The sequence below is a fragment of the Mastigoproctus giganteus genome, chromosome 1 (genome assembly GCF_048544385.1).
Source record: "Mastigoproctus giganteus isolate SK-2022 chromosome 1, ASM4854438v1, whole genome shotgun sequence".
NCBI classification, from domain to species: Eukaryota; Metazoa; Arthropoda; class Arachnida; order Uropygi; family Thelyphonidae; genus Mastigoproctus; species Mastigoproctus giganteus.
This window is the reverse complement of record NC_143575.1, coordinates 188145891-188171101: the sequence shown is the minus strand read 5'-3', so window position 1 is coordinate 188171101 and position 25211 is coordinate 188145891. Positions and strand designations below refer to the sequence as shown.

The 25211-nt window shown below is 37.6% G+C and overlaps 1 protein-coding gene across 1 annotated transcript in view; it reads right to left on the bottom strand.

The window, feature by feature from the left end:
- The window catches only part of S2P (membrane-bound transcription factor site-2 protease), a 168744-nt gene that overhangs the window by 69063 nt on the left and 74470 nt on the right, over window positions 1-25211 (bottom strand). Inside the window, exons 5-6 of the mRNA XM_090390136.1 lie at window positions 21941-22044; window positions 4977-5223 (exon numbers count right to left, since the gene is read on the bottom strand). Coding sequence (XP_090246262.1) covers window positions 4977-5223; window positions 21941-22044 — 351 coding nt within the window. The remainder of the gene's footprint in view (window positions 1-4976; window positions 5224-21940; window positions 22045-25211) is intronic.

Here is a 25211-nt window from a genome sequence, read left to right as displayed (position 1 = left end):
GAAGGATAGACAGGATAGGAAGGGAGGAAAGGTTATGCTATTAGTTAAGAAACACATAAAATCCAAGGAAGTGAAGCCAGTCGACATCGCTGGACAGTGTCAAGTCAGGTTGGTGTGACATAAGCATTGGGAGATCAAAATTGAGAGCAGGAGTGTGTTTTAGGCCCAATGACTCTGATAAGTATAATAAGAAACTGAACAGGAAAATAGAGTGGGCTAGTAAATCAGAGTCTTATAATAGGGGATTTTAATTTTCCAGATATTGACTGGAATTAGTGGGTTTGTCACTAACACACTAGCAAGGCTTTTGTGAATTTATTGGATGATTGTTTTCTACATCAGCATGTTCGGGTGGCAACTACAGGGAGTAATACTCTTGATCTGATTATCAGTAGTGATTCTTCATGCATTAAGAATCTGCAGATAAAGGAATCACTAGGTGGCAGTGATCACAGTGTGCTGAAGTGTGATTTACTCAAAGAGGTAACTACCATCAGGGGTAAAGGGAAGGGTTTTTGCTTTCGTAAAGGTGACTACGGTGGTCTGAGACAGTATTTAAATTCTATACAGTGGGACCAACTGATGATGTTACCAACAGAAAATTCAAAATGGGAAGCATTCAAAGAATTAATCTTGGAAGCTACATACCAACTAAGAAATATTGTTCAAGGTTTAGGCCTAAATGGATGTCTGATGAACTAATGAGACATATTGCAAAGAAGAAAAATGCATGGGATACATATAAATTAATGGGTGACATGGAAGCTTATAATAGATATAAGCTGGTCTGTAACCAAGTCACAAAGGAGATTAGGCAGGCAAAGGCAGATTATGAGAAATCCTTGGCAAAGGATGCAAAGAAAAACAACAAAGAGTTCTTTACTTATGTAAACTCTAGAAGGAAAGGGATGAATCAGATTGGTCCACTGGATATTGATGGTTCAACTGATGATCCTGCTCAGGTGGCTAACAAACTAAATGAGTATTTTGCATCTACATTCACCCGTGAGGAGTTATTCAGGGAGGGGAATGCCAGTGGTGAGTTAAACTCTGGCAGTGAGCTAGATGATTTTGTAATATCTGAGATGAAAGTGGAGGAGAAATTGTTGAAGATAAACATAAAAAAGGCACCCTGGGTGGATGGGATCTATCCAGTTTTGTATTAAAGAAGGCAGCAAAGGAAGTAAGCAAACCGTTAGCCATAATTATGAGAGCTTCTTTGGACTCAGGGGTGGTACCCATAGACTGGAATTGTGCAAATGTGATCCCAATTCACAAAGGAGGATCAAAGGCTGACACAAGTAATTATAGACCTGTGAGTTTAACTTCTGTTCCAGGAAAATTAATGGAGGCACTGGTTAAAGAAGCGCTGCAGCATCATCTAGACAAGACTTCAGTTATAGCTCGGACACAGCATGGTTTTGTTAAGGGAAAGTCGTGCCTGACCAATTTGATTGGATACTATGATGCAGTCACAAAAGAACTGAAATCAGGGAATAACTTTGATATTATATATTTGGATCTTAGAAAGGCTTTTGATGCTGTTGCACATGGAAGACTGTTGCACAAATTGGAGCAGTGGCATTAGAGGCAAATTGCTGCTATGGATAAAGGGATGGTTGAGGGGGAAGACAACAAAGAGTGGTAATCAATGGACACTGCTCATTGTGGACTATTGTTATTAGTGGAGTCCCTCAGGGTTCAGTATTGAGTCCATTGTTGTTTTCTGTATTTATAAATAATATTGATGATGGTATATCAAGCTTAATGTCCAAATTTGCAGACGATAGAAAGGTTGGCAGGGTTGTTAAGGACACTACTGAAGCTATGCTTCTGCAATAGGATCTGGAAAGGTTGAGCAGATGGGCTGAGAGGTGGCAAATGAAGTTTAACATTGACAAATGTAAAGTACTACATATGGGAAACAGTAATCCCAAAGCAACATATCAACTTTGTGGTACTACTCTGACAGTGGTAGAGAATGGAAAGGACCTGGGGGAATTGTGCAGTCAGATATGAAGTTTTCTGAGCAGTGCAGACGGGGTGCAACAGTCTTGTCAATGATATATAGGAATTTTTCTAGCAGGGATAAGGAGGTGATTATTCCCTTGTATAAGGCAATGGTCAGGCCACACTTGAGTACTGTATACAGGTCCGGAGGCCTCATTTCAAGAAGGATGTAGAGCTGCTGGAACGAGTACAGAGAAGGGCAACAAGATTAGTGAATGGAACAAAGGGTTGCTCTTACGAAGAAAGGTTCAAGTTTTGCAAATTCCAGTGTCTGGAGACTAGACACTGGTGAGGTGAATGGTTTGAGTATGCTCAATGCCAATGGGATTCTTCCTCTTGCTCAGAATAATCACCTGAAAGGGCATAAATTCAAGTTGAGGAAAGACAGATGTAGGATAGATGTGCGGAAATTTGCCTTTAGCCAGCGGGTAGTTAGTTGGTGGAACAGACTTCCATCCCTTGTTGTGGAAGTTGATAGCCTAAATAAATTTAAGGCTTGGCTGGACAGGTATTTCGAACGAATGGAAGGGTGAAATGGGAGTTTTTTTTTTTTTTTTGGCTGATGCTGCATAAGCTTGCTTTCTTGCATCATATGCCTCTACTAATGCTTAGTTTAACTTCAACAATTTCTCCACCAGTTTGGTCTGTTATTACAAAATTATTAAGCACCCTGTTACAGTTTGGTATACTTCTGGAATTCCCCTCCCTTAATAACTTCTCATGTGTGAATGTATGTGCAAAATACTCATTCAGACTGTTAGCTATCTGAGCAGGATCATCAACAGTTGAAACATCAATATCAAGTGGAACAACCTGATTTATCCCCTTCGTTCTGGAGTTTATATAACTAAAGAAGTGCTTGTGGTTTTTCTTAGCATCCTTTGCCAAACATTTGTCGTAGTCTGCCTTCACTTGCCTAACCTCCTTTGTGATTTGATTACAGATCAGCTTATATCTACCACAGACTTCTGTGTTGCCTGATAATTTATATGCAATCCATGCATTTTTCTTCTCTGCCACGAGTCTCATTAGTTCACCTGACATCCATTTAGGCCTAAACCTTGAACAGTATTTCTTAATCGGTATGAAAAGCCTAGTAGTTTCCACAATTGTGTCAACTTGATCTCTCATAAAGATCAAGTTGACACTTTTGTTCCTTAAAGAGGTTATGAGGCATGTCTTAAAAATCTCCTTGTTTAAAATTAATAATTTCAGTATTTTGTTTGCAATCAATCATTGAAATTTGGAGGTTATTTTCCTATCAACAAAGAACACAGCAGTAATCACTACATAAACAGAAAGCCAATACCATGATGCATCTAAGTTCAATCACTTCAGTTCCGATGGGGATACACCTGTACACTTGGATCCAACACAAGGGCTTCCGCTCAGCTACTCATGGATACAAGTTTGATAGTATTAATGTCATTCTGCCAAGAAGGTGCAAGCATCAGCTTGCTAAAAATTAATTTTGAATTACATGGGTAAGGAGTTTGAAATTCATAACAATTTATAATGTGCTACATTCAAGTTGTATGGTAGCAGAAACAAGGCTTCTGGAATTAAACAGCTCCTCCTCCTTGGAAACAATTTAGTTCAGCCATGTAGCATATTCATGCTACATGGCTAAACTAAATTGTTTCCATGCCCTGATACATGGTCAAGCACAGTGGATAATGGGCCTTAATGGTCACCCAACATTCTGTTATATTTTAAAATTTTAATTCCCTTGGAAGATTTAGCTACCTCAAGGCAGAATTATATTTTAAAATTTTAATTCCCTTGGAAGATTTAGCTACCTCAAGGCAGAATTATATTTTAAAATTTTAATTCCCTTGGAAGATTTAACTACCTCAAGGCAGAATTATATTTTAAAATTTTAATTCCCTTGGAAGATTTAACTACCTCAAGGCAGAATTATATTTTAAAATTTTAATTCCCTTGGAAGATTTAACTACCTCAAGGCAGAAATGGGGCTACACTAATACTCACCTGAGTGAGTTTTTTGTCTGGATTAAACGGGATTAATTATTAAAAACACTTGGCCAGAGGTTCTCAAAGGAGAAGGCAAATGTTCAAATTACATGTGATGTGGGTAAAAAGTTTTCCATCAAACAAAATCTTATAGCCCAGAATCAGGGCCATTAAATGGAGTAGGGGTTGGAAAGGGGTGGGTTCTAGTTTTTTTTGTATTTAGAGGGGTTCTGAAGAGGGTTTGCAGAAACCTGAACAGTGCACTGGTTAGAGGGACCTGTCAGGCTAATGAAGCACAAATGTCTCTTTGTTAATGGTGGGAACAGTTTAAACTTTAGGTTAGAATAGTTTGGGCTATAGGTGAGTGGGAAGCAGAAAACTACAGGGGACCCAACTCAGAACCATCAGTCCAGCACTGCGATCTATCAGCAGCCTAGGTGGGAATAGGACCGTTTCCAGAAGTCATAATGCTAAGGTTTGGTAATGTAAAGTAAAGACAGTAAATACAACTCTTTGTTCTAAATTCATTCCAATGTGGAACACATCAATGATGACAGGTGCCTGAAAGACTGGTAAAAGTGGACTAGGCATTCTATTCTTCTGAGTTAAAGGTTTGCTACATGTAATTTTATATAAGTTAAAAGAATCAAAATAGCTGTAAAACCAGTCTATCTGTTTGTAGATTCAACCGTGCAAACAAGTGCGAACGCGCGCGCGCGCACACACACCTGGACCTATAAAAGAAAACAGCCATATTTGTTAAAAGAGATTAGTAGAGCTAAGGACTTTAGTGGAACTGTTCAACAAAAGAATATAGATGTGGGATCGATAAATAGCAAGATGAGGAAGAAGTGCATTGCAGTAGTTAGAATTATGACGCTGAAACCAGTATTTATTTGAATAAATACAGGGTTGATATTTGATTGAATATGGTATTATGAAAACAAACCTTATACAAAATAACTAATAATAAATAAATGAAATTAACTTACCTCAGTAATGCTAACGACAGACACTCCATTACCAGTTTGATAAAATGGTTTTAAAACATAAGGATTGAATAATAAGATACCTGCAGAAAGTATAACCAAAACAATGTTATGCCAGACTCCGGCACAAAAAACATGAAGCTGCCTCCATGGCGAAAGAAACATTACTTGTTCTGTAGGCAGGTCTACAAAGGCCCCAGGAAAGACTCCAAATAAAAACAAGCCACATCCTTGGACTTTCACTGCTTCTCTTAAAAAAATAAATTTTATATATATATATATATATATATATATATATATATATATAATTATGGGAGTCGGCAGGATATTTTGCAAGGTGGTGCACGTGGGAATAAATTTTTTGTTCACCAAATTTTCGAATGCATGCAATATCTTAATTAAGTCAAGTCTGACTGATTTACGTGTACAGCCGAGCCAACGTTTTGTGTAGAATTTGTATTGTTTTAATGTTTCAATAAATTAATAAAAATATTAAAAATTGTGTATTACTTTGAAATCCAAAGGTGGTGCACTTGCCCCATCTTGTACCATGCTGCCAGCACCCATGTATATAATGCAAACCACTTATAATACAATTAAATATATATCCAAGTTAATCTAGAAATCTATCTAATAAATATGCTAAATATAATTCAGGAATGTTTTAGTCTAACTCCTACCTCATCCTCACTCCACAAAATTCATACAAATAAAGCTGATGGGAATCCCAAATGCTTGTTAAACTAACAATAAAATCAATTAAGAACAATGGCTGTAGCATGAGTGTATTAGGAATTAAACCGAATATCATTCAAATTTTATTTAACAAGAAATGTGTATGGAACACATCATTAAAGAATATTACATGAACTATACACCACATTAGCAGGCAAATAAGAGTCATTTATTTGCCTGCTAATAGACTTACAGGGGAACAAGTATTCTGTGTGTTATCAGACACTCAGTCGAAAATACTGATGGATCCAATATCTTTCTATTACAGAAGATTTAGGAGAAGTCCGGTTGGTCTGCCTCCCTAAAATCCACTCAAGCACACCTTCTCAATGGTAAGCCCTGTTACGTCACTTAGGTGGCAACGAACATGTAGAGTGGTTCTCTTCATGACGCCTGGTCAGCGGGAAGAGGAAAAGACCAAACCCTCCAGCATATGATAGCACGACGAAACAAATGGCCCTCAGTCCCCAGCGGCTTTCACTTCCCCTCTTATGGCAGCGAGAGGATCAGAGTGGAAGCAGAGGGTGCTAAGAATCTCTGGGTACGACCAGACTGCCATGCACAGAAACTGAACTTGGCCGGTTACAACGTCACTTAAAGACAGGATATTAGAGCTGGAAAAGGAACTAGAAAATGTGAATTGGAATATCATCGGTTTGGCTGAAACAAGAAGAAGAAATGATCACTTATAAGTTTATCAAGTGGAAATCTGCTGTACATCAATGGAAACGGTAAAAGGAGTGGAGTTGGGTTTCTGGTGCATAAAGATTTAAAAAACAACATTTTGGAATTCAAAAGTACATCACCAAGGGTGTCAAGACTAATACTCAAGATTTCTAAGAGTTACAACCTATAGGTTATAATGATTTATGCACCAACATCGAGCCATGATGATGAAGAGATTGAAGAAATGTACACCGAAATTGAGAGTCTTCTCAATTTCGCAATGACAAAGAAAAATGACAAAGGAAAAAGACAAAACAGCGTAGAAAGGGAACTATAGAAAATTTTGGAATTGGTGAAAGACTTGTGGAATTTGTAGAATCTCAAGGATTGTCAGTAATGAACACTTTTTCGAGAAAAGGGTGAACAGAAAGTGGACATGGAAGAGTCGAAATGGATTAACAACTACTGAAATCGACTTCATCCTTACTAACAGATGATATATCGTGAATGATGTTACCGTCCCGAATAAGGTAAATGTTGGAAGTGATCACAGAATGGTAAGATGTACACTTGATATAGATGTAGGAAAGGAAAGGAAAAAACTGACTTGAGTAAATAATACAAAGGTCTTTGAGATAACAGAGGAGGAGAAAAAGCAGTATGTACTGGAACTTAAGAACAAGTTCGAGCATCTGCAGACTGCTCAGGACCAAGATATCGATGAGGAATATTATAACTTTCTGAAAGTGATAAAGCCCAAGAAACCTATAGGGAAAAAGAAATCCAAAGAAGAAAAAATTAGTCAAGAAACACTTATGATGAACCGAAGGCAACAAATGAAGAGCAAGATAAACACTGACAAGGAGAAAATTGAGTATACTGATTTATGCAAAGCCATTAGAAAGAGACTCAGAGAGGACATAAGAAGATTTAACACAAGAAAAGTAGAACAAGCATTAAGGGAAAACAAAGGATTTAAATCAGCAGCCATGAGCAGTAATACAGAAAGACAAATGATACCGAAACTGAAGAATAGTGATGGTGTACTTATAAATAGCAGAGAAGGCATAATTCAAATAGCAGAAGACTACTATAGAGAATTATACAATGATTTTAGAATTTAACCTTAAGTCACAGGTGGCAGATATGTACCGAAATCAGCTGATCATGGCTAAGCTTGTCAAAATCAAAATAAACCGTACTGCACTGTAGTGATGTCATGGCTGAGGGAACAGAAGAAGGTTTTTGAGTTTATAAACGGCGGTGGCTTGTTCTGTTGGTTGTGGTTTGTCTAAATGTTTCTTCTGCATGTGTAAGTATCTTTAGGTTAAATTTATCATTTTCAATAGCAGAGAAGGCATAATTCAAATAGCAGAACACTACTATAGAGAATTATACAAGGAGCAAGGGAATGATGCCAGCAGTGTGGAAGATGGATTGCAAATCAGCAACACATGCCTGATATTCTTCCTGATGAGGTAGACCATGCATTGAAGAAAATGAAGACTCAGAAAGCCCCGGGGGAAGATGAAGTTACTGTAGAGTTGTTAAAATTGGGAGGAAGAGACATAACACAAAAACTGGCAAGGCTCTTCACAAAGTGCATTAGAAAAGGTGTGATGCCTAAGAAAGGAGATAAATCAGAAATGGGAAATTATAGACCAATTAGCTTGTTATCCCACATCTACAAGTTGTTCACAAGGGTCATTACTAACAGATTAGAAAGAATACTTGATGAGAATCAACCGAAAGGGCAAGCTGGCTTTAGGATTCTCAACTATGGACCACCTTCACGTAATATCACAGCTAATGGAGAAAGCAAATGAAAATAAAACACCATTATGCCTGGCATTTGTGGATTACGAAAAGGCATTTGACTCCATACAGCATAAGGTAGTGTTTCGAGCACTGGAAAGACCAGGTATAGATACCCCATATATTATGATTTTGAAGAAAATATATGAGAACGCTACCTCCTTTATTAGATTAGACAAAGACAATAGCAAATTTAAAATTGAGAAAGGAGTTCGACAAGGAGACACAATATCTCCGAAGTTGTTTACTGCTGCCCTTGAGGAAGCTTTCAGAAGATTAAACTGGTCACAAAAAGGAGTCAATGTGAATGGAGAGTACCAAAACCATTTACGATTTGCAGATGACATTGTGGTCATAAGCCACGATCCCAAAGAATTAGAGGAAAATCTTAATCAGTTATGCAGAGTTAGTAAGGATTTTGGATTGTTATTTTTGTTATTTGGTTTTTAGGAGCATTAGCAACTAAGGCCATATTGCTCCAGGATATGCGGTGGTCATTCCCTGACCTTTCCGCATCCTCCGTATTTGGTGGTGACGGGGCTCGAACCCCGGTCTAATCAAGAAGCGTGTGCTATGCACTGCTGCTCCTTCCCACCTAGCTACGGAGGCGCCAAGGATTTTGGACTAAAGATGATTATGGCTAAAACAAAAGAAATGATGAATAAGTATGCTACAGAAAGGGACAATGATTGAAGGAGCAGTAATTGAAAAGGTGGAGTCATATACTTATCTGGGACAAGTTATTAGCTGTAATAATGATAAATGGCTGAAAGTCAAGAGAAGAATAAATTTTGGATGGATAGCCTTCAGGAAATATAGTCACATACTGAAGAGCAATATCCCAGTTTGTCTGAAACGTAAAAATAATGAACCAATGTATACTCCCCACCATGACTTATGGAAGTGAAACTTGGGCACTCACCAAAAGAATGGAAGAGAAGCTGAGAACTACACAGCGAAGAATGGAACAAATTATACTGGGAATCAGACTGTTAGATAAGAAGAGAAATATATGGATTAGGCAGCAAACTCAAGTAAAGGACATTCTTATCAAAACTAAAGAACTAAAATGGTCTTGGGCAGGACACATAGTTCAAAGACATGATGACAGATGGACTAAGAAAATAATAGAATAGTACCCAAGAGGAGCTAGAAGAAAACCTGGAAGACAATGGTGGAGATGGATAGATGAAATTGATGAGTTTGTGGGTAGTAAATAGATGGCCATTGCACAAAACAGAAGGAACTGGAAAGTTGCTTGAGAGGCCTTCATCCTACAGTGGATTAAAAATTTCTGATGATGATGATGAACAGTCAGTTGTGTGACATGTTTGGGAGCTGATGATCTGCAATTCTGTCTCTCCATATACATTAGAAACAGCACAGACAGTACAGTGCCATTCTGTTTTCTCTTGCCAACAAACTGAATGAAAGGTGCAAACTGATAACGTAGCAGTTTCTTCTGTGTACAATTTATATTAATTCTCTAAATGCCCATCTCGGAAGACAATGTATATTACATGAAAATATATCATTAACATGTATAGCCATGTTCGATTACAGTGTCCTAAGTCAAGCATGTTATTCCTTAAATGTAACGCAATGTACATTATTTGTTAAAATTTCAATACTAAAAGTTTATAATTATTAGATACTTTAACTCCCTTTTCATATATTTAAAACCTGGAATTCATGGTATGTCCCAAATTGTAAGAAAACATTTTTAAAACTGCTTTGTTTTGCAAAAAGGAATCTCTGTGCTTACTCCCCGATGTGTATTTTGCTTAACTGAAATTAAATTGGCCTCCACTAGCTGGAAGGATCATGATACATGTGATCATGAGATAGTTCTGTGAGTTTTGTAGCAAATTGAGGGTGTTTGACAATTGTTTGGTAACAGAATGCAAAAAGTCCATTTTTTTTTAGCATTAGTAGAGGCATATGATGCAAGAAACCAAGCGCCTCCGTAGCCAGGTGGGAAGGAGCAGCAGTGTGTAACACAAGCTTCTTGATTAGACCAGGGTTCGATCCCATCACCACCAAATACGGACGATGCGGAAAGGTCAGGGAATGACCACCGCATATTCCCGGAACAATATGGCCTTAGTTGCTCCTAAAAACCAAATAACAAACAAACAAACAACAAGCAAGAAAGCAAGCTTATGCAGCATCAGCCAAAAAAAAAAAAAAATACTGCTCCCATTTCACCCCTCTGTTCGTTACAAATCGTGTCCAGCCTCAGCCTTCAATTTATTTAGGCTATCAACTTCCACAACGAAGGATCGAAGTCTGTTCCACCAACCAACTACCCGCTGGCTAAAGGCAAACTTCCGCACATCTATCCTACATCTGTCTTTTCTCAATTTGAATTTATGCCCTCTCAGGTGAATATTCTGAGCAAATGGAAGAATCCCATCAGCATTGAGCATGCTCAAACCATTCAAAGCTTTATACACCTTAATCAGATCACCTCGCAAGTGCCTAGTTTCCAGACACTGTAATTTGTAAAACTTAAGCCTTTCTTCGTAAGAGCAACCCTTTGTTCCATTCACTAATCTTGTTGCCCTTCTCTGGATATAGAGCTCGTTCCAACAGCTCTATATCCTTCTTAAAATGAAACCTCCAGACTTGTATACAGTACTCAAGGTGTGGCCTGACCATTGCCTTATACAAGGTAATAATCACCTCCTTATACCTGCTAGAAAAATTCCTGTTTATCATTGACAAGACACCATAAGCTACTCTTGCAGCCCTTCTGCACTGCTCAGAAAACTTCATATCTGCCTGCACAATTACCCCCAGGTCCTTTTTGTTCTCTACCACTGTCAGTGTAGTACCACAGAGTTGATACATTACTCTGGGATTACTGCTTCCAATATGTAGTACTTTACATTTGTCAATGATAAACTTCATTTGCCACCTCTCAGCCCATCTGCTCAAATTTTCTAGATCCTGTTGCAGCAGTGTACCGTCATTAGTGTCCTTAACAACCCTGTCAACCTTTGTATCGTTTGCAAACTTGGACATTAAGCTTGATATGCCATCATCAATATCATTTATAAATACCAGAAAACAACAATGGCCCCAACACTCAACCCTGAGCGACTCCACCAATAACATTAGTCCACGATGGATAGTGTCCATTGATTACCACTCTGTCTTCTCCCACTCAACCATCCCTTTATCCATGGCAGCAAGTTGCCTCCAGTGCCACAGCCTTCCATGTGCATCAGTATCAAAAGGCTTTCTAAGATCCAAATATATGATATCAAAGTTATTCCCTGCATCCAGTTCCTTTGTGACCATATCATAGTATCCAATCAAATTGGTCCGGCAAGACTTTCCCTTAACAAAACCATGCTGTGTCCGAGCTATAACTGAAGCCTTGTCTAGATGATCCTGCAGTGCTTCTTTAACCAGTGCCTCCATTAAAGAAGTTAGTTTAACTTCTGGAACAGAAGTTAAACTAACAGGTCTATAATTACTTGTGTCACCCTTTGATCCTCCTTTGTGAATTGGGGTCACATATGCACATCTCCAGTCCATGGGTACCTCCCCCTGAGTCCAAGGAAGCTCTTATAATTATGGCTAAGGGTTTGCTTAGCTTAATTCCTTTGCTGCCTCCTTTAATATAACTGGATAGATCCCATCCACTCCAGGTGCCTTTCTTATGTTTATCTTAAACAATTTCTCCATTTTCCTCTCATTTATTACAAAATCATCTAGCTCTCAGCCAGAGTTTAACTCTCCTCTGGCATTCCCCTCCCAGAATAACTCCTCATGTGTGAATGTAGATGCAAAATACTCATTTAGTTTGTTAGCTACCTGGGCAGGATCATCAACAGGTGAACCATCAATATCAAGTGGACCAATCTGATTCATCCCTTTCCTTCTAGAGTTTACATAGGTAAAGAACTCTTTGTTGTTTTTCTTTGCATCTCTTGCCAAAGATTTCTCATAATCTGCCTTTGCCTACCTAATCTTCTTTGTGACTTGGTTACAGACCAGCTTATATCTATCATAGGCTTCCATGTCACCCATTAATTTATATGTATTCTATGCATTTTTCTTCTCTGCCATATGTCTCTTTAGTTCATCTGATATCCATTTAGGCCTAAACCTTGAACAATATTTCTTAGTTGGTATGTAAAGCCTAGTAGCTTCCAAGATAAGTTCTTTAAATGCTTCCCATTTTGAATTTGCTGTTGGTAACATCATCAGTTGGTCCCACCGTATAGAATTTAAATACTGTCTCAGACCACTGTAGTCGCCTTTACGAAAGCAAAAACCCTTCCCTTTACTCCTGATGGTAGTTACCTCTTTGAGTAAATCCCACTTCAGCACACTGTGATCACTGTCACCCAGTGGTTCCTTTATCTGCAGATTTTTAATGCATGAAGAATCACTACTGATAATCAGATCAAGAGTATTACTCCCTCTAGTTGCCTCATGGACATGCTGATGTAGAAAACAATCATCCAATAAATCCACAAAAGCCTTGCTAGTGTGTGAGTGACCAACCCACAAATTCCAGTCAATATCTGGGAAATTAAAATCGGCCATTATAAGACTCTCTGATTTACTGGCCCACTCTATTTCTACGCATAATTGCTCATTATACTCATCAGAGTAATTAGGCCTATAACACACTTCTATTCTCAATTTTGATCTCTCAATGCTTATGTCACACTAAACTGACTTGACACTGCACTGCACTGTCCACCAATGTTGACTGGCTTCACTTCCTTGGATTTTATGTGTGTCTTAATTAATAGCATAACCCCTCCTCCCTTCCTATCCTGTCTATCGTTCCTGTACGCATTGTACTCCCCAAATTCCAGTTCTGCATTCCTTATATCTGTGTGACACCACGTCTCTGATATCTCAACAATATCTGCCTTTGATGTTTTGAGCAATACCTCAAATTCATCAAATTTATTTAGCAAACTCCTAGCATTGGTGTATATGCAAGTATACATGCACCTATTCCTATTCTTAGCCACCCTAACACAACCCATGTGTTTACTTGTACCGCAAAGACTCCCAGCAGTCTCTGAAATACCCTGCATCTTGTTTTCCAGGCTGTTGCTCATTCCAATAGAAGCAGTGCAAGAATCACTTTCACCTCTACCAGTGGCTACTGTTAATCTATTACTCCTTGTATCCCCCCCTCCTGCTAGCTTCGGGGGATACAAGGACTAATAGATTAACAGTAGCCACTGGCATTTGGGAAAAAAGATTAGAAGCGAGTTGCTTGGAGAAAAAAAGGAAATGAAATTTATCAAAAATTAAGTTGAAGTCTGAAGTTTGTAGTTGTGAATAAATGCTAGAAAGTGTTTATAAAATAGAACAAACTTGGCTCAAGTGTTTTGTTTACAGGTTCAAAAAAGAAATCTGTTTTGCTGAACATTAGAGAAAAAAAGGAAATTTTATTACGATTTATCCAAAGAAAATAAATCTTGCATTACATAATTATTTTAAATACTCTCTCTCTCTCTGTCTTATTTAAAGGAAGATTCACATTAATAAGGTAACAGAATTTTGAACATTGTGATTTATAGAAAACAAGTTATGCATACCTTGTGATATGTTACATTAAGCTGTGGGAAACAAGGTGATATATATAATAGTTTCTATTTTTATTACTGAAACTACACTGTGGTTTGAATAATAAAAACTTGATTCAGTGCAAAACCAAATGATGGCAGTCTGTAGAGGGAGATTTATGAGTGTTAGAGTGATACATTGCAACTAAGAATTTAGCCAATGGTATTAATGAAATTAGAGTTTAGAATTCTAAACTTCTCAAACTCCTTCCCTGGAGCAGCTGCTCTGGGGAAGTAGTGCATTTGTTTTTGGACCTGCAATACAAGTTTGAAGAAAAAGGCTAAATGTAGTAACGAATGGGTCTGGAGTATTTTTGGGCCACCAACCACGATCTTGATCCCAAATGCGTCTTGGAAATAGTAGACCACTCACGACACTTTCGCCACCGCCTATGGCTAGAGTCACTCAACATAGTAAACAATCCAAAGGCATTAATTCGCCAGAAAGGCATACGTCTACATCCCATCCTAGAGACAACCGTTTTAATGCTGGATGATCAGTGGTGTAGAAAGCAGCGCACGTCCGTGCAACAACAATGACGCATGATTAACGTGCCTCACTCAGCTCGTTGTATTTTTGTATTTAATTTGTCAGTTGACAAAGAGACACGCGTCTCGAAAGCTACTGATTTTGTTAGTATATATTTGTATTAAACTGGATTATAACTTACGTGTATGCTAAATGTAGTGTGAATTAAAATATTCAGTTTCTGTGTTTTCAATATCATTGTAGCTGCAATTTGTAAAAATTCAGTCAAGTCGTTGTTTAAGCCATGTGGAAGGAGAGAGAGAGAGAAAGAGAGTAATATAATAAAACCTGGAACTTTGATTGTTAACTAGGTTATTCTGAGTGGAGGCTAGGATTGGAAGATTTATGTTTCCTATAATTATTTTAAAGCCATTTTCAGATTTCAATCATAAGTCTATTGAGTTAAATGTCAAAAAAAAATAAAATAAATAATAATAAAAAAAAATCAGTCAGAGGTTGGTCAGATATAATATAACACACACAAGCTGTCATTGTAAAAAACCAGTATCTGTATTAAAAAAATTAAATACAGTCAGTCCTTGTATAGCACGATAGTTATGTTCCTAGGAACCCTCGTGCAATGCAAAATCGTGCAATATAAACAACAGACCCTATGGGAAAAATAGGGTTAGGTGCCGACCACCCAAGATTGAACATGCATTTTTAACAAAAACATTACCAAACACAATAAATAATCATAATAAAATACGTAAGTATTTTATTATGACTATTACATAATAAAATATTGCTAATGCTTTTGCTTCTATCATAAGCAAACTTGTTTTTTGTTTGATTTTCTATCCAAACAGATGACAGCCATTCCATCTCTTCCAATTCTTTGTCTTAATCTAATGGATTTTAATTACACTTTGAGTTGTTCATGCAATGAAAATTGTTTTTATTTTCTCTGCATTCTTTCTAATTCTTGGCGTTACCTCATTTAGGCCTGTAGCACATGCAATATCACATGGTCTTTCATTTCGCTCAAAGCGTTTCACAATTTCATATTTTTTTCTCTATCAACAGAGGCGGACTGGCCATAAGCCTTACCGGGTAAATCCCGGTGGGCCGGAGGCCGGTGTGATTTTGGCCATAAACGCTAGTATTAGGCCACTACAAATTTTCCCGGGGTAAGAATTTTTGACCCAGTCCGCCTCTGTTTATCGATATTGCTTTTCTTTTTCTCTCTGAATCTGTAGTATCTTCACCAATGCTTCCTTTTAAGTATTTTACTCATTTTTAGGGAATAAAGCACAATTACAAAATGAGGAGGCACGCTTGATACATATAAACAAAGCTGTGCACGCGTAGCAACTGAATAAACAACACTGTAAAGGCAGAGACACACTATTAACACCTCACATTTTACTAAAGCACATTACTGGGGGTTACTACCATAAAACAATAAAAACAATTTCCAGTTGCGTTTCTGCTAGTGGAATCTTTTATAAACTGGTAGTAAACTCGATCTAATTGCATTTGAGATAATACTGATAGCTGGAATTGTGTGGGTTTTTACGTTATTACGGTGAAATGTGTTTCCCCTTCACTGATATAAAAAAAAACATAAATACATTTCAGAATCTTCTCTTCATTCCTATCGTGTTGCGTTCAGTTGGGGTGATTCCGTGTTCGATTGCCATTTCTTGTAAACACAAAGGCGAATCGTGCACAAGCAAATTCGGTTCGTGCTATATACAATATTGTTCCCTTAATTATAAATCGTGTATGATCAAATTCATGTAGTGTAAACACGTGTTATATGAGGACTGACTGTACTTCTTATAAAATTATGCACAACAATGAACAAAACACTATGTGATATTGTTAATAGTGAAGTCAGTAACTACAGACTGGTAAGTCTGATTTCAGTCGTAGGGAAAATCTTAAAGGCAATGATTAAGAGTGCAATCCAGGGACATTTAGATAGAAATGGCATTCTGAAGAATACACAATATGGCTTTGTTACAGGAAAATCATGTTTAACTAGAAAGATATTTTGATGAAGTTACTCATGAGCTGGATGAAGGGAACAATTCTGACAGAGTTTATTTGGATTTTAACAAGGCATTCAACTCAGTCACACATGAGAAGTTACTGCATAAAGTTAAAAACGTGTTGGGATTACTGGATAGCTTCTAAGATGGATTGCAAGGTGGCTGTAGGAAAGAAAGCAGAGGGTTGTGATTAATGGATATTCTTCAGATTGGTGTAATGGAAGAGGGTGCCCCCAGGCTATTTTTGGACTACTGTTGTTTCATAAACGATATCAATGAAGGGATAAAGGGCATGATGTAAAAATTTCCAGATGGTGTAAAGATTCGGAGATTTGTTAATGATCTGTTCAAGTCATCCTGAAGGAGCACTACTCCTTCAGGATGACTTGAACAGCCGACCGGGCTAGCCGAGTGGGTAAAGTACCTGCCCGGCAACCCAAAGGTCGCGGGTTCGATTCCCACCTCGAGCTTGGATCAAAGTACTGCAAAAACCTTGGGAGGTGCAATATGGCCACAGAAGCCGATGCGCCAACAACTACCAAATCAAAAAAAAAAAAAAAAAAAAAGACTTGAACAGCCTTCAAGAATGGTGAAAAGAATGACAGCTATGTTTTAATGCATCAAAATGCAAGGTCTTACACTTTGCAAATAGCAACCTCAAAAAAACTTATACACTTGGCAGGGTTGAATTAAAAACAGTAGAGAAGAAAGGGATCTGGACGTCAGGATATAGACAATGTGCAGTGTAAACAGGTGGCCAGGAAAGCCCATGGGTCCTATCACTGGTTTATCAAACAATATTCTGTAGAGATAGGAAGGCTCTAATTCCAATGTACAAATTGTAAGACCGCATTTGGAAAACTGTGACCAAGTATGGAGACCTCATCTGAAAAAAACATTAAGCTTCTTGAAAAGGTTTAAAGAAGGGCAACTCACATGGTGAGAGTTGCCCTTCTTTGAACCCCAGATCTCCAAAGTAACAGTTGATATGTTACTCTGGGGTTACTGCTTCCCATATGCAGTACTTTACATTTGTCAATGTTAAACTTCAGTTGCCACCTCTCAGCCCATCTGCTCAACTTTTCTAGATCCTGGTGGAGCAGCGTACTGTCATTAGTGTCATTAACAACCCTGCCGACCTTCATATTGTCTGCAAACTTGGACATTAAGCCTGATATACCATCATCATTATCATTAATGAATACAGAAAACAACAATGCACGCAACACTGAACCCTGAGGGACTCCACTAATAACATTAGTCCACAAAGAGCAGTGTCCACTGATTACCACTCTGTCTTCTCCCACTCAACCATCCCTTTATCCATAGCAGCAATTTGTCTCCAATCTCACACTGCTCCAATTTGTGCAGCAGTCTTCCATGTGCAACAGTATCAAAAGTCTTTCTAAGATCCGAATATATGATATCAAAATTATTCTATGCATCCAGTTCCTTTGTGAAGACATCATAGTATCCAATCAAATTGGTCAGACAAGCCTTCCTTTAACAAACCCATGCTGTGTCCGAGCTATAACTGAAGTCTTGTCTAGATGATCCTGCAATGCTTCTTTAACCAGTGCCTCCATTAATTTGCCTGGAACAGAAGTTAAACTAACAGGTCTGTAATTACCTGTGTCTCCCTTTGATCCTTCTTTGTGGATTGTGGGTCACATTTGCACATCTCTAGTCCATGGGTATCTCCCCTAAGTCCAAGGAAACTCTCATAATTATGGCTAAGGGTTTGCTTACTGCCTTCCTTTAATATAACTGGATAGATTCCATCCACCCCAGGTGCCTTTCATATGTTTATCTTCAGCAATTTCTCCTCCACTTTACTCTTAGTTATTACGAGATTATCTAGTTTACTGCCAGAGTTTAATAAACCTCTGGCATTCCCCTCCCTGAATAACTCCTCATGTGTGAATGTAGATGGAAGATATTCATTTAGTTTGTTAGCTACCTGAGCAGGATCATCAACAGATGAACCATCGATAAAGTGGACCAATCTGATTCACCCCCTTCCTTCTAGAGTTTACATAAGTAAAAAACTCTTTGCTGTTTTTCTTTGCATCCTTTGCCAAAGATTTCTCGTAATCTGCCTTTGCCTGCCTAACCTCCTTTGTGACTTGGTTACAGTAGCTTATAGCTTCCAAGATTAATTCTTTGAATGCTTCCCATTTTGAATTTGCTGTTGGTAACATCATCAGTTGGTCCCACCATATAGAATTTAAATACTGTCTCAGACCACTGTAGTCACCTTTACGAAAGCAAAAACCCTTCCCTTTACCCTTGATGGTAGTTACCTCTTTAAGTAAATCCCACTTCCACACACTGTGATCACTGCCACCTAGTGGTTCCTTTATCTGCAGATTCTTAATGCATGAAGAATCACTACTGATAATCAGATCAAGAGTTACTCCCTCTAGTTGCTGCCCGAACATGCTGCTGTAGAAAACAATCATCCAATAAATCCACAAAAGCCTTGTTAGTGTGTGAGTGACCAACCCACAAATTCCAGTCAATCTCTGGGAAATTAAAATCGTCCATTATGAGACACTGATTTACTAGCCCACTCTATTTCTTTGCACAATTGCTCATTATATTCATCAGCTTCATTAGGCCTATAACACACACCCACTCTCATTTTTTCTTTCCTAGTTCTTATGTCACACCAAACAGACTCAACATTGCATTATCCACCAACATCAATTGGATGTACTTCCTTAGATTTTATGTGTTTCTTAACTAACAGCATAACCCCTCCTCCCTTCATGTACACATTGTACTCCCCAAATTCAAATTCTGCACTGATATTCCAACAATATCTACGTTTGATGTCTTGACTAGCACTTCAAGCTCATCAAATTTATTAACTATACTCCTAACATTGGTGTACATGCAAGTATACATGCACCTGTTTCTACTCTTAGTTACCCTAACACAGCCCATGTATTTACTTGTTCCACTATGACTCCCAGCAGTCCTGGAAATCCCTATTGCTTTGCTTTCCTGCTGCTGCTCATTTCGATAGAAGCAGTGGAAGAATCACTTTCACCTCTGCCAGCGGCTACTGTTAATCTATTAGTCCATGTATCTCCCCCAAGCTAGCAGTTTTCTGACCCACCTAACTCTGCCTCAATAAGCATCAGCAAATATTCTTGCAAACTGGATTTTAACTGACCTTTCTACTTGGTCATTGGCTAACAAACTTAAAATTAATCCAGTGAAAACAAAAATGATGCTTTTTAAATCCAAATTGGATCTCAGGCGGCCTCCCCAAGTCAAAATTGTTGGCAAGCGGCTTCCTATAGTCACTGAGGCAAAACTCCTTGGGGTCATTATTGACCATAAGCTTTCCTTCTATCCTCATCTGATTCACATAAGTACTAAAATCAAAAAGTTCACAGGGTGAATTATTCGAATTTCCAGAGGGGAGTGGAGTCTCTCTCTAGGAAGTCACTCTTTTTCTACTATAATGCTGTTTTCCTGCCCATTGTCACCTATGCAGCAGGAGCTTGGTTTCAACGGGCCACCAATTCCAAAATTAGGTTAAAACTGATTTCCATCCAGCGGAGCATGCTCCTCTCTATTCTCAGAGTCTGTAGAACAGTTTCCACTGCTGCAGTGCAAGTTATTGCGGGGTCCCTCCCATTGGATCTATTTGTCATCTATCGTGGCATCTGCTTTTGACACAAAAAACCTTCAGAATTACTTGGTATCCAGCTAAATTTAAATGAAGATCCTAAAAAAGAGAAATCCAGATGCTTTAACGAGCTAATTAGCATCTGGCAGACCAGATGGGACACCACCGCACTTGGAGCGACAGCAAGAAAATTCCTGCCCGATGTGACCTTCTTATTCTCTAAATCGGTTAAAATCTGGTGCTCTTTAACCATGGAAACTTCCTTTCTGGTAACCGGACATGGCTCTCTCAATCAAAAACTCTTTCAGTTTCGCATGCATCACACCGATCTCTGCAGTTGCGGGTATACAGAAGATTGGAGTCACCTGCTCTTTAACTGTGCAATCTACAACGATCTTAGGGTGAAGCTCCAAACTGACGTTCCAGATCTCTCTCCGGGGAAAGAGATGCTTCTGCATACTTCAGCTCTTCAGAACTTTGCCTCTGCGGTGTTTGCTCACAGAAAAAGAATCAATGCCAGAGTAGTGCACCAAAACAATCCACCAAATACAACTGTGTAAGCGGGATAATAGTTTGCTTCTCTGATTTATTTTCTTCTATGGTTCATGTTTGCATGAATTGTCATTGCACTGATCCTAAAGGTCACCAGTTCCACATCTTAATTATTCTGGATACAAGAGTACTTATTGAAGACACCCCCCCCCCTTTTTTTTTTCTTATCAGTCCCACAATCTTTTTTTTTTTTTTACTATTTGTTTATTATTATTTTATTCTTTTATTTTTTTATTATTATTATTATTTTTTTTATACCGTGTTTTTTTTTCTCTCGCTAATGATTTTTTTTCCCCAGCTAATGATTTTTTTTTTATAAGCAGCACCATGGGTTGTGTTTATTTTATTATTATTTTTATCACTATTATTATTATTTATTTATTTTTTTTATTATTATTATTTTTTATTTTTTTCTCTCTTGCTCCTTTCTTTTCCTCTGGAATGGGCCCATGGAGGAATCTGACCCACCTTTTGGCAACATCAGGTGGGTCAGAGTCTCTTTTGAGGCATTACGTGCTCTACTGGGACTGGCCCACCTTCCCGTGTTATGGACGAGTACCCAGAATTATCTGTCCAGGTGACTGATGCTTCTGGGTAGCCAAGTGGCCAGAACATAACAACAGAACACACACACACAATACACAACAAACCCATGTCACACGCACACATATCTGGCCCATTTGTAGTGATACTGTTCTTCACAGAGACACGAGGCGGAGTTGAACAGATGTTCTAAGTGCCGTCCATTACATATACACATGTCCACACATTCTTGCACCCTTTCTATTTAAGTGTATCCCATCCCTGTAGAAGCCTTGTGGTGCTACTAGTCTCTCCTCAGACATATGCATCTCAATCGTGAAGGCCAGACGCACCTTTAGTGCAACTTGGAAACCTGATGATAATCTGACTCATAAGATGAGAGGAGTCAAAAGGTATAAATAGTAAATTTACTCTAATGAGCAAAATTAAAGTTCTGAGAGATTAATGCTACATAACATGATTTTTTGTCTCTTCTTACGTACACAAATTTCTGTTTTCCTGATAATAAGAGACATAAATCTTCTGGATTTATTATTGAATTCATAATAGGCAGGCAGAGAGCTTTTATTAATTCATTATAGTAAATGGCAAAAATGAAATACATTTAATATAGAGATAGTAGAGATCAGTTAAAGAATATACGAAATTGGACAGTATTAAAAAAAAAAGATTAAGTAAAAAATGTTCCTAATCACTTAAAGAATTCTAATTATGAATAGAACACAGCAGAATGAAAAACTTCAAATAAGCCAATGCTTTCCTGGAAAACAATATCTAGATCCAATCAGAGACAGCTAGATGGTCATGCTGTAGTTGTAGCAGATTAAGAGTCTAATCTCTAAAAGGAAGATAATGATGAATTATAAGATAAACAAACTTACCTTGCAGCTGCTAATGCATGTCCCATTTCATGGAATATACTGCATATCAGCAGAGTTAGCAAATAATAAGGAGTGTCTGATAATGGTAGATTAATTCCTGGCATCTACAAATAAGGAAATGATTATTAAAATAATCTAAAGATAAGGAAGAGATTATTAAAAAGACAAATTATTATGTCAAAGTAATAAACCTAAATATCACAAAATCCTTGTTATATTCAAACATTTTGATGTTGAAACCTATAACAGCTACAAGTAGATCTAATTGTAACACAGAAAAGGGCAGGCTGGCAAAAGGCAGATTACGAGAAATCAGTGATGAAGAGAGTAATTAACAAGAGTTTTTCAGGTATGTGAATATAAAGAGAAGAACAAATCAGACTGGACCATTATGTAATGGTTGCAGGAAAGAATTAGATAACCCAGCTAATGTTGCAGATAAACTGATCAATAGGTCTATCTAAAAAAGATGGGGTAGATCATAATCTCACTATATAAGGAAAGGCAATTGTAAGACCACACTTTGAACACTGTATTCAAGTATGGAGACTGCAAAAAAAAAAAAAAAAAAATTGTGATTGAGATTATTGAAAGGTTCCAAAGACAGGCAACGCAGCAGGCAAAATTAGCAAAAATACAACTAAGAACTTTAGAGAAGACGATTTATGCACATGAGACTCTGGGAGGAGCAATTTTAAATGATTTCAGAAAGTGTTTTAAATGTTCACAGGGGCCATACATTCTTTAAATTATAGTGGTTCAGTGATAGCTTGGGCAGATTCAAAGGTCAGCTGGATAGGTGGTACCTACATGAGTGAGTTCATATATTTATTTATTTATTCTATATAAATATATATATATATATATATATATTTTGGCTGCTACAGCAAAAAGCACCCTTGCACCCATATGACTGGTACTAATACCAAAATTAAAGTTGTTAAATCTGTCATGGATTTAATAACTTCCCCTTGTTTAAGAAATTCTGCCACTGCAAAAATCACTGCTGGAAGTTGGGTGGAATATTTTCCTGATCTTTTTCAGGAAGTTTTAGGAAGAGGTGCAATGACCAGAGCTTTAGAAATTTCCAAAAAAATATAGGTGTCACTTCCATAAATTAGGAATGGGGTGGAGAGAAAGAAACATACGAAGTGTGTGTGTGTGTGTGTATACATTATATATATATATATATATATATCTGATAATTCAAAATAAAACAACATAAAACATAAGCCAGTAGTATGGCAAAAAATGTAGAGCGAAAAATTAACATAAAATAACGTAAAAAATAAACAAACAGGGAGAGGGAAGTAAAGGTAAGATATAAACAGTAGCCAATAGTCCCCTATATAATTTAGCACTTTAATTCCTATTAATAAAACTGATATAAAATTTTAAATAATGCCAATTATCATATGATTTAGCGGTACCCCCTAGAAGGTACCAGTTCTGAAAAAACGTGAAATATCACCAAAAAGGAGTTAAAAGAACTACTGAAAGAAAAACAAAATATCAAAATAATAGACTGACCATTATGCCCCATATCGACAGAGGACCACGAGGCCAATAATGGTCATGGAATCGCTGCATTTCAATCGCTATACAAATCATCGCAAAGGCGAAAAGATCGAAGAACCAAACCACCCATTCCTCCTCTTATCGATCCACCAATGCAGAGGATTTGCACGGCGGTGGTCCTTATGCAGCGAGAAATAATTTATAGAACAGACAGCACTCTAGATCAGAGCCACACCACTGACATAATGTAAGCTTAGCCAGCTTATATAAAAGAAAAGAAAGGAAATAGATGGCGGCAGAGGTGCTGCTTATTTAGCATATCAACCCACTACTACCACTGATTTATATTTAAATAATGGCTTAAAAGTTTTAACATAAAATAAATAAATATATATTAAGCTACCATTAGAAGCAGCAAAATGCACCTCCTCCACATGACGCCCAGATATATCCGATAATTCAAAATAAAACAAAATAAAACATAAGCCAGTAGTATGGCAAAAAATGTAGTGCAGAAAATTAATATAAAATAACGTAAAAAATAAACAAACAGGGAGGGGGAAGTAAAGGTAAGATATAAACAGTAGCCAATAGTCCCCTATATAATTTAGCTTTAATTCCAATTAATAAAACCGATATAAAATTTAAAATAATGCCAATTATCATATTATTTTTTACGTTATTTTATGTTAATTTTTCGCTCTACATTTTTTGCCATAACTTCCTGCCTTCTCCCATATAATAAACCTCTGCAATATTCTGAACTGTTACATGTCATTAGAACAGCCAGCAATGGTGCTGCTGGACCAGATGGGATTTAATAATTAAAAATTAATACCATGCTTTTCTTTAGTGTTTTTAATTCTTTGGAATGAGGTGGTATAGGCTGATGTTGCTGAGATTTCTGCAAAAATATTGCCCAAAGCATTGCCTATATCTACAGGATTAGATAGATCTTTCTCATTCCAGGAGAGGATTGGAGAAGGTATGGTAGGAAACTTACCAGATAGCTGTCTAATTTTTTTCCATATTATTTTGGGATCAGTATTTCTGTGAAAACTGGATGCAAAATGGGTCCAGGATTCTTTCTTTGCTTGCTTTTGTATGAAGTGTGCTTTTGCCCTTAATTTCTTATAATTAATGAGATTGACTGTGCTCGGGCACTGCCGAAACAAATTCCAGGCTTTATTTTTTGCTCTCTTTGCTGTGGTGCATTTGTCATTCCACCAGTAATTATAATGCTTTCGGCCTAGCGGATTTGATAGTGGTATTGTGTCTTTAGCCACATTTAGAAGATGTGACGTGATGTAATCTGTCACATTATCAATATGCTGGAGGCGAATTTTTTCGTCATCAAGGTCGATTGATGACTGAAATTTTGCCCAGTCTGCTCGGACAAATTTCCACTTTCTGCGGGTTGAATTGAAGGAGTCTTTGCTTTCAGAAAGTTGTATACTATTGGGAAGTGGTCACTGCCCATGGGATCGTTCATTACATACCACTCTATGGTTGGGACTAGTACTGGTGAACAAATTGAGAGATCTATTGCTGAGGTGTGTCCTGCTGTGAGCTGTATGTGTGTCGGTGCACCTGTATTGAGTATAGTGAGATTTAGTGGCTCCAAAAAACTTTCAATTAGTCGGCCTCATCTATCCAATTTAGGAGAGCCCTATAATGGGTGGTGCCCGTTAAAGTCCCCTAATATACAGAGAGGTGGAGGTATCTGTATAAAGAGGTCTTCAAGATCTTTTAA